At 41.5% G+C, this 15,047-nt stretch overlaps 1 protein-coding gene across 1 annotated transcript; it reads right to left on the bottom strand.

Annotated features, from left to right (window-relative positions):
• Nucleotides 1-7,593: 7,593 nt before the first annotated feature.
• LOC100383846 (uncharacterized) lies at nucleotides 7,594-10,438 on the bottom strand. Its single transcript, NM_001329045.2, has 3 exons — nucleotides 10,250-10,438; nucleotides 10,093-10,158; nucleotides 7,594-8,094 (listed from the first exon to the last, which is right to left on the bottom strand). Exons 1-3 carry the CDS (start codon nucleotides 10,295-10,297, stop codon nucleotides 8,053-8,055), a joined length of 156 nt encoding a protein of 51 aa, NP_001315974.1. The 5' UTR covers nucleotides 10,298-10,438; the 3' UTR covers nucleotides 7,594-8,052.
• Between the last annotated feature and the right edge of the window lie 4,609 nt (nucleotides 10,439-15,047).

The following is a 15,047-nucleotide window of genomic DNA, read 5'->3' on the forward strand; positions in this document are numbered from 1 at the left end:
CTAGAAGTGACTGTTGAAGAGCTTCGTTCGTCCAAAAAGAGATGCTACAATAAATCTATAGATTGTGTCAAGAAATTAAAGGCTAGCTTCGCCAAGGTCGGCGCATTCTCAAGTGAAGAAAACTTTTCAAGAGGCAATCCCGAAGGTGTCATCGAATGGATTAGCCACGAAGCCGAAGCCTTCGAAGAAATTTTAAATAGCCGAGGAGATATATGTGCCTTCTCTGGCGCCAGAGGGATTGCCACTATCTTAGAGAAGGAGGGCTGTGAACATGTAAAAATTTTAGCACAGTCCGAAGCTGCTTTGTCCTTTGAAGATACAAAAGATCCTTCGGTCGAAGCTAGTATAATTGGTGGAAAGTTTTTTACTGATATCTGGGATAATGGTGGCCGAGAGATGGCCGGAGAAATTATTCGAAGAAGTGAAAAGGGGATTCACGATGCTAGAGAAGTAGCTGAGGCTGCTAAAAAGGGCACAGAGGCTGAAGGTCAATTAGGTATCAACTAATAGTTTTTATCGTGTTGTAATCTTAGGCTTTAAGATTTGTTTATGATTTGTAATAGCAATATAGCCGTGTCCTGTCCTTCCTCAGATCCTACTGAAGTATCTCCGGGTGCTCGGCCTAGGGGTGATGATGAAATTAAAAAGATGGCCGAAGCTATTATGGATGAAGTTGTCGATCAACTGTTGAACGAAGCTGCAGAAGTGGTACTTAGGGAGGACTAAATGCTATTGTAAAAACATTTTAAATGTAACATGTGTAATATCTTGTAATCCTGTATGTAATATATTTGTCTTATTTTTCTTTATGGTTCAGTTCTTTACGATGCATGAAACGTTACATACGTACCGTTTTTGAGTCTGGCGAAAAAAAAAACACCTTCCCTTCTTTTCATGCTTCGTGAAGAAGAATTACCATTTATCACAACAATATCCGAAGTATCCCGAAAAGTGTTGAAGCTTCGTAGAAACATTCCTCAAGGCTTATGCTTCGGAGATCAATATTGTTTCTCCTTGTGACTTGGCATGATTTGCCTCTTTTTCAAAGCGTTTTCCCGAAGATTGATATCATATCTCTTTCTTATGCCACATGCAGTATGATGTATGATGCTTATGTTATGCAAAATGATGTGATGATGTTATGCTATGTAAGGTGATATTCCGAAGGCACACGCATATTTGCGCGATAAAACACAATCTTTTTGCGAGCCAGCGTTAACTTTTCGCTATAAGCCTCCCTTAGGAGCTTCTTCGCCTTTTACTTCAGCGGAATCAGCGTTGACTTTTCGCTGTAAGCTCTGCATTCCCTTAGGAACGTCTTTGGACCTTCTTCGCCTTTTACTTAGGCGGTATCAGCGTTGACTTTTCGCTGTAAGCTCTGCATTCCCTTAGGAACGTCTTTGGAGCTTCTTCGCCTTTTACTTAGGCGGTATCAGCGTTGACTTTTCGCTGTATGCTCTGCATTCCTTTTGGAACGACTTTGGAGCAGAAAACTTACACTGCGCTCCCTTCGGAACGACTTTTTGTGACTTCATCAAACTTACTCTGCGTTACTTAGAACGGCTTTTTGTTGCTTCGAAGAATTTTCGATAGTCCGAAGGTCCTTTTTATTATCACAAGCCGGTGAAGAAAACATATTTTCCTTGTAGGAACCAACGAAACTAATTACATGAAACCTAAACAATGTCCTTTATTATAGAAAATAAAACTGAATGAAAAAGATTACTATTAAGGTAGGATATTTGTCAATAGATGTGCTTTGATTCTGGCACAGTGCTGTTGACCGTGCGAGCTTCGGACTGTTCTCTGAAGTCCCTTTGATGCGGAGCATATTGGCTCCCTTCTGGCTGCTGGCCTTGCTGCAACGGAGGTGGAGGCGGAGGCTGTTGCCAGGAAGCTTGAGGCTGACTTGCCGAAGCAACAGAGACTGCAGGATGGTTGCCCACATATTCTGGGATGTAGGGCGAATGATACGAAGCTGTATGCATGACCTGCTTCGGCTGAGCTTGTTGTGCTGCTGCTTCAGCTATTTCCTTTTGCTTCTGAATAGTGACATGGCACATCCTGGTAGTATGGTCTTTGTTCTCACCGCAGAATAAGCAAAAGATTCTTCTCGGTTGATCGCCAAATCTTCCTCCGAAGCCCCTGGCACCTCTGCCTCTTGGAGCTGGAGGTCGGAAGGAACTTTGTTGTTGCCCTGAAGCCTGTGAAGAGTATTGTGGCCTTTGTTGCTGACTCCCTTTATCATCATTCTGAGTGGAATTGTGAATTGACCTGACATGCCTCGGGTAAAACCTTCCTCCGAAACCCCTGGTCATTTCAGAAAACCTGAAAGCCTCCTCCCTTCTTTGACGAAAATCATTGTCAGCTCGAATGTATTCGTCCATCTTCTGGAGCAGCTTTTCCAGCGTTTGTGGTGGCTTCATGGCAAAATACTGTGCTGACGGCCCTGGCCGAAGCCCCTTGATCATAGCCTCAATGACAATCTCATTGGGCACTGTTGGCGCCTGTGCCCTCAATCGTAGAAACCTTCGGACATATGCCTGAAGGTACTCTTCATGGTCCTGAGTGCATTGGAAGAGAGCCTGAGCAGTGACCGGCTTCGTCTGAAACCCTTGAAAGCTAGTTAACAGCAAGTCCTTCAGCTTCTGCCATGAAGTGATCGTTCCTGGTCGAAGGGAGGAATACCAGGTTTGAGCAACGCTTCTGACAGCCATAACGAAAGATTTGGCCATGACTGAAGCATTGCCACCGTACGAAGACACTGTTGCTTCGTAGCTCATCAAAAACTGCTTCGGGTCTGAGTGGCCATCAAATACGGGGAGCTGAGGCGGCTTGTAGGACGAGGGCCAAGGTGTAGCCTGCAGCTCAGCGGACAGGGGAGAAGCATCATCAAAAACAAAATTCCCATGATGGAAATTATCATACCAGTCATCTTCGTTGTGAAAACCCTCCTGATGAAGATCTTGATGCTGAGGCCTTCGGTGTTGCTCATCCTGAGCAAGATGGCGAACTTCTTCAGAGGCTTCGTCTATCTGCCTCTGCAGTTCAGCTAGCCTGGCCATCTTCTCCTTCTTGCGTTGAACCTGCTGCTGAAGGATTTCCAGATTTTGAATCTCCTGATCTAGATCATCCTCCGGAGGTGTTGGACTGGTAGCCTTCCTCTTCTGGCTTCGTGCTTCTCTAAGAGAAAGGACGTCTTGATTGGGGTCCAGTGGCTGCAGCGTGCCAGCCCCTGGTGCTGAAGTCTTCTTCGGCGGCATGACGAAGGTGATGCTTGCCGAAGGTGTTGAAACGCTCAAAAAATGGAAATGAGTTCACCGGAGGTGGGCGCCAATGTTGGAGACTTGTTCTCAAGTGCTAAGAGTTAAGAACAAGGCAACATAGAAAATATTAATCGTTAACATCTTTCGTCCTCCGAAGCATTATTTTCCTTAGGATATAATGACTTGCGGACGAATGTTATGAAGGACATACCTTCATAAATTCATTAAACAATGACGAAGGATGAAATATAAAGAATGTAAAAGAAGACATGAACAATCATTTATTATTATTGAGCATAAACAAAAATATTATTGAACTACAAGTGTACCTTCAATCGGAAGGAAACAACAGTACAAGCGTGACGCAAAAAGCGAATGCCAAGTCAGCGTGAACAGTACGGGGATACTGTTCACCTATTTATAGACACGAGACATAGCCCTTACAAAATTACATTCATGCCCTTTACATTTGATAATAACTCTATAGTAGTCTATCGAGGTCTGAATAGCCTTTTCATCTTTAAGTCGGTTCCACTCTTTGCTGTTACGCCGAAGCTTTCCTGATCGACACCTTCGGCTCTGTATCAAGCTTCGTATTATTCCGGTCTACTTCGATGCCGACTTTAGTCCGAGGGTACCTGTTCACACATTGTACTACAGAAATACTGTTAGATCCTGTTTTTGAGGACCTTCGGACGCCGAAGGTCCCCAACAGCCCCAATCCATTAACTTCCTCTACAAGAATATTGAGACGTGAGTACATAGCATTTGCATTTTCATTAGTAAGCATTTCAAAAGAATTTAACTTTCGCATGGCTATGTGATATCTTTCCTCACGTTCACTTCTAGTTCCTTCGTGTAGAGCACAAATGTCCATCCACAAATCATGAGCATTTTTATGATTTCTTACTCTATTGAACACATCTTTGCAGAGGCCTCTAAAAAGGGTGTTTTTGGCCTTAGCATTCCATTTCTCATAATTGAACTCATCACCTACAAGATTTGTGGGATCTCTAGGTTCGGGGAATCCTTGTGTGGCGGCTTTATAGACACCAATGTCTATAGCCTCTAAGCATGCTTCCATACGAATTTTCCAATAAGGAAAATCGTCACCATCAAAAACGGGAGGAGGTCCATCCCCACCGAACATCGTAACTCTAGCGGTTAAGCTAATCTATGAGCAACAAGGCTCTGATACCAATTGAAAGGATCACGATGCCCAAGAGGGGGGGTGAATTGGGCTTTTCTAAAAATCAACACTAATTAAAACCTAAGCAAGAGCTAAGCAAGAGCCCAACTTCACTCCAACAACTAGCACTAAGAATATAATACTAGAAATGCAACAATGCTAAGACAATACTTCAAATACTTGCTAAACAAATACACAATGTAAAGTGCTTGAATTAAGTGCGGAATGTAAAGCAAGGTTTAGAAGACTCCTCCAATTTTTCCCGAGGTATCGAAGAGTCGGCACTCTCCACTAGTCCTCGTTGGAGCACCGGCGCAAGGGTATCGCTCCCCCTTGGTCCTCGCAAGAACCAAGTGATCACTACGAGATGATCCTTTGCCACTCCGGCTCGGTGGATCCCTCGAGACCGCTTACAAACTTGAGTCGGGTCACCAACAAGATCTTCACGGTGATCACCGAGCTCCCAACGCCACCAAGCCGTCTAGGTGATGCCGATCACCAAGAGTAACAAGCCGTAGACTTTCGCTTGACCAAGAGAAGCCTAATGCAAGTGGTGTGTGCTCTAGGTGGCTCTCGCTAGCGCTAATGAGGAACAAAACGCAGATTAAGATTCTCTAATCTCCTCACTAGGCTTTTGGTGCTTGCAATGCTCTAGCAATGTGCTGGAATAAATGTAGAGTGCAAGACATTGAATATGGTGGGTGGAAGGGGTATAAATAGCCCTCACCCACCAACTAGCCGTTACAGGCATCTCACTGCGCAATGGCGCACCAGACAGTCCGGTGCGCCACCGGTGCGCCAACGGTCGTTTCCAACGGCTAGTTCTGACAGCTAGCCGTTGGACTCATGGCACACCGGACAGTGAACAGTCACTGTCCGGTGCACACCGGACAGTCCGGTGCGATGTCCGGTGCGCCACTAAAATTCAACTCTGAAACAGGCGCTCTCGGGTTTTCTGTGGAGGAAACCTCTTCCTCGGACCAGCCTGGTCCCACCTGGCAGAGGGTGCACCGGACAGTCCGGTGCCCCAGGGACAGAAACCCTACTTCTTGTTTTTCAGCTGATTTTCAAATCGGTTTTCATTCTAACTTGTGAGTGAGTTCTAGAGTGACACCTAGCACTGTATGTGAGTGTGATTGTGCACCAACACTACACTAGAACTCTCTTGGTCAAACTACTCATCGACAGCCCCTCTTTATAGTACGGCTAAAAGAGAATAAAAGACCTAACTAAATCGCGAGTGTCCACATCTCCTTGACACTCGGACTCCGTAGACCTTCACCTTTTGTTTCGTCGTTTTAGCCGTCGCTTCGAGTTCTTATCTCCGGGATTGTTTTCACTGTTGTAGTACTTCTACCTATCATGCGACCTAACTTACCATTTGTCTCTGCAAAACACACGTTAGTCACATATAATATTACGTTGTCATTAATCACTAAAACCAACCAGGGGCCTAGATGCTTTCACATCACTCGTCCCATCTGGTTTGTACTCAAACTATCCTCTCAAATATATTTACTTATTACAAGTTCATTCATTTATTGTATATCTCTTGTTTGTTGTATTCTTACATATTCTTCATAAGCTATTTGTTTGGCTAGGGAAATAGCCTTGAGTAAACATAGAGCAGTTAATCACTTCCATAGATCAATTATATTGGCTCTAGTTAAAAAAAACTCAAGTGTATAAGAAATGTTTCAGGCTATTCAATCCCTCTAGACATCTAGATCATTTTAGTCCCATAATTGCAAGCGAGGAAGAGAGACGCATTAAATATTGGGTGTGTGGTTCCATCTTATTTTCCTCACACTGCTCTACACAATCTACCACACTCGCATCGAGCTCTCTGTCCCAAAGCTGCCACTAACCAACCATAGTCGTATCATCTCTCTGATCCATCACGACGCCATGGCGGCTACCCCTACTAGTGTCACTGCCTAGTGTGGATCCTGAACCAGAGGATGGACAAGGTTTGTTGGCTCCTCTAGTGAACCTCATCACCAGCTTCCAACAATGTACGATTGACGATAATTCCCCCGGGCACACCTCGAGAGACTGGAGAGGTAATACATCTTCAACCCCTTCGTGATGGTGCGGATAAATTTTCTGATATCATTGTTTTTTCTCTCTATGGCTTCTAGCTCTAGCTCAAGCACCTCCCCACCTCCAACTCCGTCCTCTGTCATGACTAGTGTCCTTAATGGACAGGTAGCTTACGTCACGCTTACGTGAGACTTATTACTAGCACAACTAGTCATCATTTCAATCCCGACAATTATCAGAACTCAACTTGACCCTGTAGCATTCTTCCTTTGCAATGTTGCGGTGATGTTAACCCCATCGTACTAGTTCAGTCTGTGACACAGCTCGATCACCGTATTCCCTAGCCTTATTTGGGACCACTTAAAATCTAATTCTACACCAAATTAATAGAAAATCTCACCCCGACGACTTGGTTATTTATTGATTGCTTTCATCACAGCTTTCAACTACAATTCACGACCTTTGTGCCACGAGTGATCCCTAAAGTTTCAGTCGTAGATGAAGATGATTTAAGGAAGAAGATTCGTATGATAATTAAAATTACTTGATAAGTGGATTCTCTGTGCTTATTTTTTTGGGCAATCACATTATTAGTCAATTTTTATATAAAATGATCCAAATGGGACCCATGTCTTTTCAATCCATGTTAGGGGCTTTAATAGTGACTGACTTAGACTCTCTCTCCAACAATGTCTCCTATATCTATCCATAATTCCTGTTTTTTACTGTTTCCTCTAAAAAATCTCACTCTATTTCTCATTTTTCTTCTCTATATCCCTTGCTCTAAAAAACACCGTATCTATATTAGAGTCATTTTACTTTTAGTTTTTGTACATACCTATTAGCCATACTCTCAAATATGTTGGACACATTTTAATTTTACTAGGTCTATTGTTAAAATATTAAAATAATATAGGATCAAGCAATGTCCTCTATTTGTAGAGGACAAGAAACTCCTCTAGATTTTTTTTACAGGATCTGTTGGACATTCTAAATGCCTTCATTTGCACCTAGTTAGGAGTAGATTAAGGCGGTTAATTCTCTTTATTTAATTGACTAGTAAATGATTTAATTCCCTTCAATTCCTTTCGATCCACACCGAACAAGCGAGGCCCAATCTTATTCCAACCGACCATCAGAACAACATAGTTATTCACGAAAACAGTAACTAAGGGCTGGGCTGGTGGAAGGGATCAATCATCCCCTTCCACCAAACCAGCCCTAAGTGACATCCATCATGAGCCATCCAATCCATTGCACAACGTCGCAACAAAACAGGATCAACAAGGCAGATCCTCTTGACCGAAGTTCAAGAAGCCATGTCCTAACTTCGCATCCTGACAAAACAAAAGTGGGTTCTTTTGATTTTCCCCTTCCTGATTTCAAGTCATTGGCTAAGAATTTTATTATGACACAAAACTAAGATAACTCAGCAGGTGTGTTACAGCAAGATGTCCACAAATCATAAATCAAATTGCACGTATGGAGAAAGAGTGCAACCACATTTTTATATCATCCTTCCATAGAAATTAACATGTAGCAGCCCTGTCGTCCTTAGTGATGAGCATGCGCTTCTTCCTTTTTAGGCTTTGTTGCCTGAAAGAGAAATTGCAACATCAGCAAATTTAATTGAACGGTTTGATACACAATAGGGTGTTTCATGGGGAAAAATGAAGCAAACATGGTCTTTCTAAACCATAATGTGGCATGTAAGCTCATCTGTAAGCAGGCCTAAAGTTAAAACAACACCAAAACAAGCTAACTAGAAAATATAGGTTTCATAAGCTTGCATATGAAAGCCAACTATAGCTGCATCCACTGAAGATAAAAAATTCAGTCAAATCCTTAACTAGTAAGGACCGCGGTGCTAAATTTAAAGATAAGAGCAACCAACACAAAGATATTAGTGAACCATGGATCAAAGAAATCAACAAATGTGTATATCAATCAGTTCAAAAGGATCAGTGCAAAGATCTACACAATGCTGGAAATTATGAAGAACCAGCATAACCATCTATCAGAGAAGAGGGGTGGAAATGTAATCGACCAATCAAAGTTTTTAACAGGAGACCATGATATCAACCGAATTAAATAATCTAGAAAACATAGACACTAACAGTTTCATATACCAGAAGACTATTTATGACCAAAACAAAAACAGTCCATCATCATTTATCATTTAGAATAAGTATGACGTGCTTTTATAAATTCGATGTTTATATACCCCAAAATTTCATAAGATATAAAAATTCAGTTACAGAGTTTCCACCAATCACAATAAAAGAGGGAGCTATGACATAAATTTAAGGCCATTCATTCAGTGTGCCTACTGTTTCAAGGGCTACCAGATGAATAAAGCAAGATTTGAACCCAAAACTAGAAGAAGATATGTACTCATCAGAAAAGAACAAATTTCTTACAATATCAACAGAAGAAACAGCACTATGCCTAGACAATTGATTTAATTGATTGATGTTTTAGGTAAAACTACAACCTACGATATCTCAGAAGAATAGAGTTTGATGCATAGTACTCTAGGGGAGAGTGGGTATTCATAATAAACAATGTCTATGAACTCAATACAGTACATCAAACTCCGATTAAAATATATGCAGCATCAGGCAATCCTCAAACTAGACCTATAGGCTATGGGGTTTACCAGTATGATAGCAAAACATACATACACTCTTTCAGTTTGGGATACTTGAATCGACATATTTTGTAACTACTAAGCCACACATAAACCTAGTACTGCTCAACAAAGTTCAAGCACAACATAAAGGCCATAACATGCAACAGAGCCAAAATGCACAAACAATTAATGTTGTCTATAACAACAACAAAAAATGTTGAACAGTTGCAGAACCAACAGAATGGCTACATCAATTCTATAAGAAACTACAATTATGCCCGCAGTAGTTTAAATCCTCCAGTTGGTTAGTTATGTACGCATTAGTTAAAAAACAAATCAGTAAACAACATTGAAATGTCATGTCATTCTATCTAATAAATTCCAATACATGCTTTTGGGGAACTTTCAGTGAAGAAGAATATCATGTCTAGTGTCCACAAACATGCAGAGGAAACAAACCCGGCAAAATACTTTGTCAACGATGTCAAGCATCAGCTCGTCATTAATTTGAACTCGGTGATTAATACCACCATAAAGGTACCCTTCACTCTATGACTATCCAGACGAGTGAGGCTCGAAACCGATCCACTAAGGTCTTGTTCGTTTCTGTCGGATTGGTGGGTCGGAACAAATCCTAACCGGATTGCTTCTCTAATTTATATAAACTTTGATTGAGTGGAACGATTCCGGGTGCAATCCGACACAAACGAACAAGGCCTAAGGGCATCAAGTCATCAACATAGGTAAAGGTTAATTTCACCCAGAATAAAAAAAGCTCGCCATTCCATAAAATCCTCACATCATGTATCCTTAGCTGATTCCTAAACCATGCTAAAGTGTTGCTGGTTGCGGGAGTCATAGCATCTATAACCCCTCCGCTACCAAACTGAGACAATTCACAAGCCTGAGGTTGAGCCAATTCACAAGACTAAGATTGAGCCAATTCACAACCCTAGGCGTACCTTGAGGATTGAGAGCTTGATGCTCCCGTAGACGACACCGAAGCCGAAGACCGATGCCCTCGCTACCTGCAGAGACAAGACGAAGAAGCGCGATGAGGAATTCAGACCCGATCCGGAAGCAACCAGAACAGAATCTTCTGGAAGAACGGGTACTTACAAGGGCGAGGGTGCTGACGCCAGAGTAGGGACCCGGAGTGAACGGCATGGCGACGGCGGCGCGGGGCAGATAGATCTGAGTCGGGCGAGGGTTAGGAGTGAGGACAGGCGAGGGCTTGCGTCGTCTTTGTTGCAGGGGAGAGGAGGAAGATGGTGGGCTGGGCTTTATATGGGCCATTGACGAGAACGCGGAGGCGGAATTCTGCGAAAGGTGGAGTTGTGCTCGTAAGCGGGCCCGCGTGTCATTGAGGATGTCGAGGAGGGATGAGCTAGAACTACCGCCTACTAGGATACTTAGGGCCTCTTTAGTAGGGCTTATTTTTCAGCTTCGGCTCTCGCTTATGCAAAAGTTGTGTCAAACACCTCTTTTTCAAATGGCTTCACCAGTGAAGTGCTTTTTCAAAATGAACTAGAGGGCATGAGCCAAAAAAAGTGACTCACCCGGCTTCAGCTGACGTTATTTTTGCGCAATAGCCCTCCCACTAGTCCAAATTATTATTTTTTGGTCATGCCCTCAATCCCTAGCCACGTACAAGAGAGATCGACCAGTACAGGGTCTTTCTGGAAAACAACCTATAAGCCGTTTTGCCAAATGATTTTTCAGAATGGCTTTGGCTCATCTAAATAAGTGGCTTCACCTCGTGAGCCAGAGCCAAAGCCGTTTTTAGAGAAGCCAGAGCCCTGCCAAAGGGGCCCTTAGGCTAGTCTGACAACGGGATTCTCATTTCTCAAGTAAAAATGAACTATTATTTTTAGTAAAATAAAAATCTCTTATGTCACCTTTGTTTCCTTTCATTTTAAGGAATTGGAATCTTACTATTGAAATAAGCTATTTTTTAGAATGTGATATTTCACCACTTTCTAAAGTTATCGTATAAGTCTATATCAAATTCATGTGATGAGAGATGAAAATTGATTATATAGATTTACATGTTATTTTTCCGATGTACAACTTATAACACACTCTTCTATTTGCTTCGTTATAACATGAATGTAGTATATAACTATCTCTCTCATATGATTTAAGATAATATACAAATATATTACATATATAAATATATAAACTTAATTAGTTTTGTCTAAATTATAATTATTAAAATGGAATTCAATTCCAACAAAACAAACGAGGCCTTAGAAAAATATGATTGCCAAATTAGCCCCTAGTATAGATGAAAATAGACAGGAAACATCATTTCTCCTTTTTGTTTCCGAAACATGACCAACATTGCAAATCGGAAATAGAAACAGGAGCATATAAACAGATGTAGGAAAACAAGCGAGAACATAAATATTAGGTAAAAACTCATAATTTAATATGAACACACTTAATATTAATGGCTAATTGATGACTGGCTATAGAGGCGAGCTAGGTACATCACTGTGGGTTCACATGTAACCACGAAAATTTGTAAAACTAGTGATTTAGATTAAATTTTCACCATATATGTACTAACTATACTTAAGAGCATCTCCAAAGGACTCTTTATTTTCAACTCTCTATTTAACTTTTTATTTGTCTGTCCATAAATATTAAACTCTATATATAACATCTCATTCCAACAGACTCTCCAAAATGCAATTTAGCTTGGGTAGCGAGAGTTGATAGCCAAATTTGGCTAGTGAGGGAGTTAATTTAGAGAGTCAGATAGCTTAGCAAGTTAAATGACTACTCTGTTGGAGAGCTATTATGCTACTAATTAGCTAAAATTTAGTTTGACAAGCTATTTAACTAGTCTATTGGAGATGCTCTAAAGCATCAGTTTCAACGGTCGTTCTGCGTCATCTTTTTACAAATAACCCCTCACAGCTATTTTAAATTAATCCACTGCACGCTTATAGATGACCAAACGGCGGCCTGGCATGGGCCACACGCACGCGGGCCACAACTCTGGCCCAGGCACGTTATGCCGGCCGGCTGACTGTGCCAGGCCAGCCCGTTAGCCTATCGGCCAATTTGATTAAATCAACATAAAATGTTAAAAAAATGATGTAGGAGGTAGGGTTTGAACTCATGCGCTGATGGAAGAAGGGCAGGAGACTATAGATAAATGTCTGACCAGTATAACGTCATGCTCAGATGTTCTAAATGTGAATATAAATTATATATATATGTATATACATTTTTTGTAAAGTAAAAAACATAATCGTGTCAGGTCGGACCAGCGCTACGAGCCGAGGCTACGACCCAATCACGGCAGGCGTTCTTGGCTCTTGCAAGCATTAGGTTGTTTCTGAGACCAAATTGGTGCAATGGACTCCATTATGTTTGAGGTTGCTGAATTGGATGGAGCAACAATGATTTGTCACACTAACAGTAAAATGAAGGGTTATTTGTTGGTTTTAAATATTAGTAATTGATACGAAGTAGCATAATTTATGTGGAGCGCATCTAGATTTTATTGATGTCTGACTTTAACAATCACTCAATATTTGGATCTATCTTTTTTATAAGTTTGAGTTCATGTGGCTTATTTTAGAAACTTGAGCTCACAAACTTTCTCTTATTTGGTCTCTGTATGGTGGAATTATGTCATTTTATAATCTCTGTTCGTTCAGTCAGTCGTTGTGAACTCTCTTCTAATCGCTCACTTCATTGGTCGTGTTGTAACAAGACATATTGGATTGAGTAAATAATAACATCAGTTAGTCAAATAACAAAAAAGTTATAAGGAGAGCGGAGACAATCAATAAAAATATTGAATTTTTTTATGGATAGTTTACATGCGTATTGTTGTAAGTCGTCGCAACGCACAGTCAACCGACTAATAGAGAATAATAGGGAAGTTAGGGGATGCGTTTGATATACCTCAGTTTTTTACACCAAAATCGGTTTTGACTTCTTATTTATTTTAATTTTAGCTTCAAAAACTATTCTTATTTTTACTTGTTTGATACTCCTTCTTTTTTGTTTTATAATCCATTTGAATTTTGTATACTAAGTTTAACCAGCTCGTCGTACTAAAAGTTACAATTAGAATTAATTTTTACTATAATATTATTTAGCATATAATATACTTTAAGTATGGTTTTAAATTTTTTAGTTTTCGTAAAAATGAGTTGATTAACTTTAGTAAAAAAAGTCAAACAAATTATAAATTAAAACGGAGTGAGTAAAACGTTTAACTGATGGATAAACTCTCGTGAGTAAGTACAGGGAAAAATCGTGCAAAAGGGGGTCATAGTTTTGACCGCCACTTCTTGCTTACTTAGGGGTTGTTTGGTAGCACGCCTAAGCCGCCACGTCGCGCCACGATTTTGCCGCCGCAGGTGTGGCGCCCGATTCGGCCGCCGCGGCTTAGGCGTGGCGTGGCGTCCGGCGTCACACACCAAACATGCCTTTAGTGTTTGGTTCAGGAGCCAGTTAGGACGAAACGACTCCGTCCTCGAAAGCGGCTCCATCTGGAAGATTTAAAGGAGCCAAATGGTTCAACATTTAAACATAATTTTCCATATTTTGAACTATTTCGTCCTGTTCTTTTTATTATATATTATAGACAGGAACAAAGGCCATCAGCTGGAGCATCCACGTCACCAATTTTGTTCGCATCCATACGATGCGCATCTAACGGGTATGAGCCGATCTAGCCTTTCGCTAACTAAAACACCACGATGCTTCTGGACTCAATCAACTGCCTCCTCTCACTCCCCCAGGCTCGGTCCTCTCTTCCTCCGTCGACAGCTCACCTTGCAATCCACTCCCACCTCAAGATCAAGAATGGATGTTGTGCGTCAGGAGAAGCTCCAGCTAGAGGAGATCAGAGCCATGAAGGCTTCGACCACCACGAAGGATATGAAGGGTACTCAGGCTTTTGTGGTCTCAAAGGAAGGGGCGGCTCCATGGCTATTGAGAGCACCTAGAGAGGGTGAATAGGTGATCCTGCAAAATTCAACACTAATAGCACAAGCTTGGTTTACAAGAAGTTAGTTAGATTAAACCAAGTTGCTATAGAGCGAGCTCTTGAGAAGAAAACAATCACAAAGAAAAAGCAACACGAGAGACACGGTGTTTTATCCCGTGGTTCGGCCAAGTAACATTTGCCTACTTCCACGTAGTGACGTCCCAATGGACGAGGGTTGCACTCAACCCCTTTCAAGTGATCCAATGATCAACTTGAATACCACGGTCTTCTTCTTTAGAGTTCTTTTTCTGTTTGCGAGGAATCTTCACAAGTTGGAGCCTCTTACCCTTACAATGTTGATCACAAGAGAAGCACAAGAGTAAGGGAGGGAAAGCAACACACGCAAGACTCAATTTGCAGCAAACACACGCACACAAGCCAAGACATGAGCACAAAACACGGCGCAGGGAGTTCACAACTCAAATGGTGCTCAAATCTCCAACACAATGATCCGAATGTGTGGCAGCGGAGTCTAGGCGTCTTAGAATGATCATAGAATTAGAGATGGCAATGGGGACCCGATCCCCGATTCCCCGCGGGGAATTCCTCTATTAGAGGATGGGGATGGGGAAGTTTCTTCCCCCATGGGGATGTAAACGGGGAAAACTTCTCCCCCGACGGGTAAACGGGGATGGGGATGGAGAAGCATTCCCCATCCCCGTTACCCGCGGGGACCCGTTAAAAGTACATGTGACAATGATTTCATGTAATAGTTAATGATAAAAATAAAGAATTACCTTGTCAAGAGATTACCCGTTGTACAAATACATTGATTTTAATGTGCACATAATGATTTTTACATCTAACAATGTGTATAAGTGACAATGTTTTACATTAATAACAAATAAAGTACAATTTAATTATAATTTAAGCGGGGATGGGGATCCCCGACGGGGATTT

Source organism: Zea mays, chromosome 10 (genome assembly GCF_902167145.1).
Source record: "Zea mays cultivar B73 chromosome 10, Zm-B73-REFERENCE-NAM-5.0, whole genome shotgun sequence".
NCBI lineage: Eukaryota > Viridiplantae > Streptophyta > Magnoliopsida > Poales > Poaceae > Zea > Zea mays.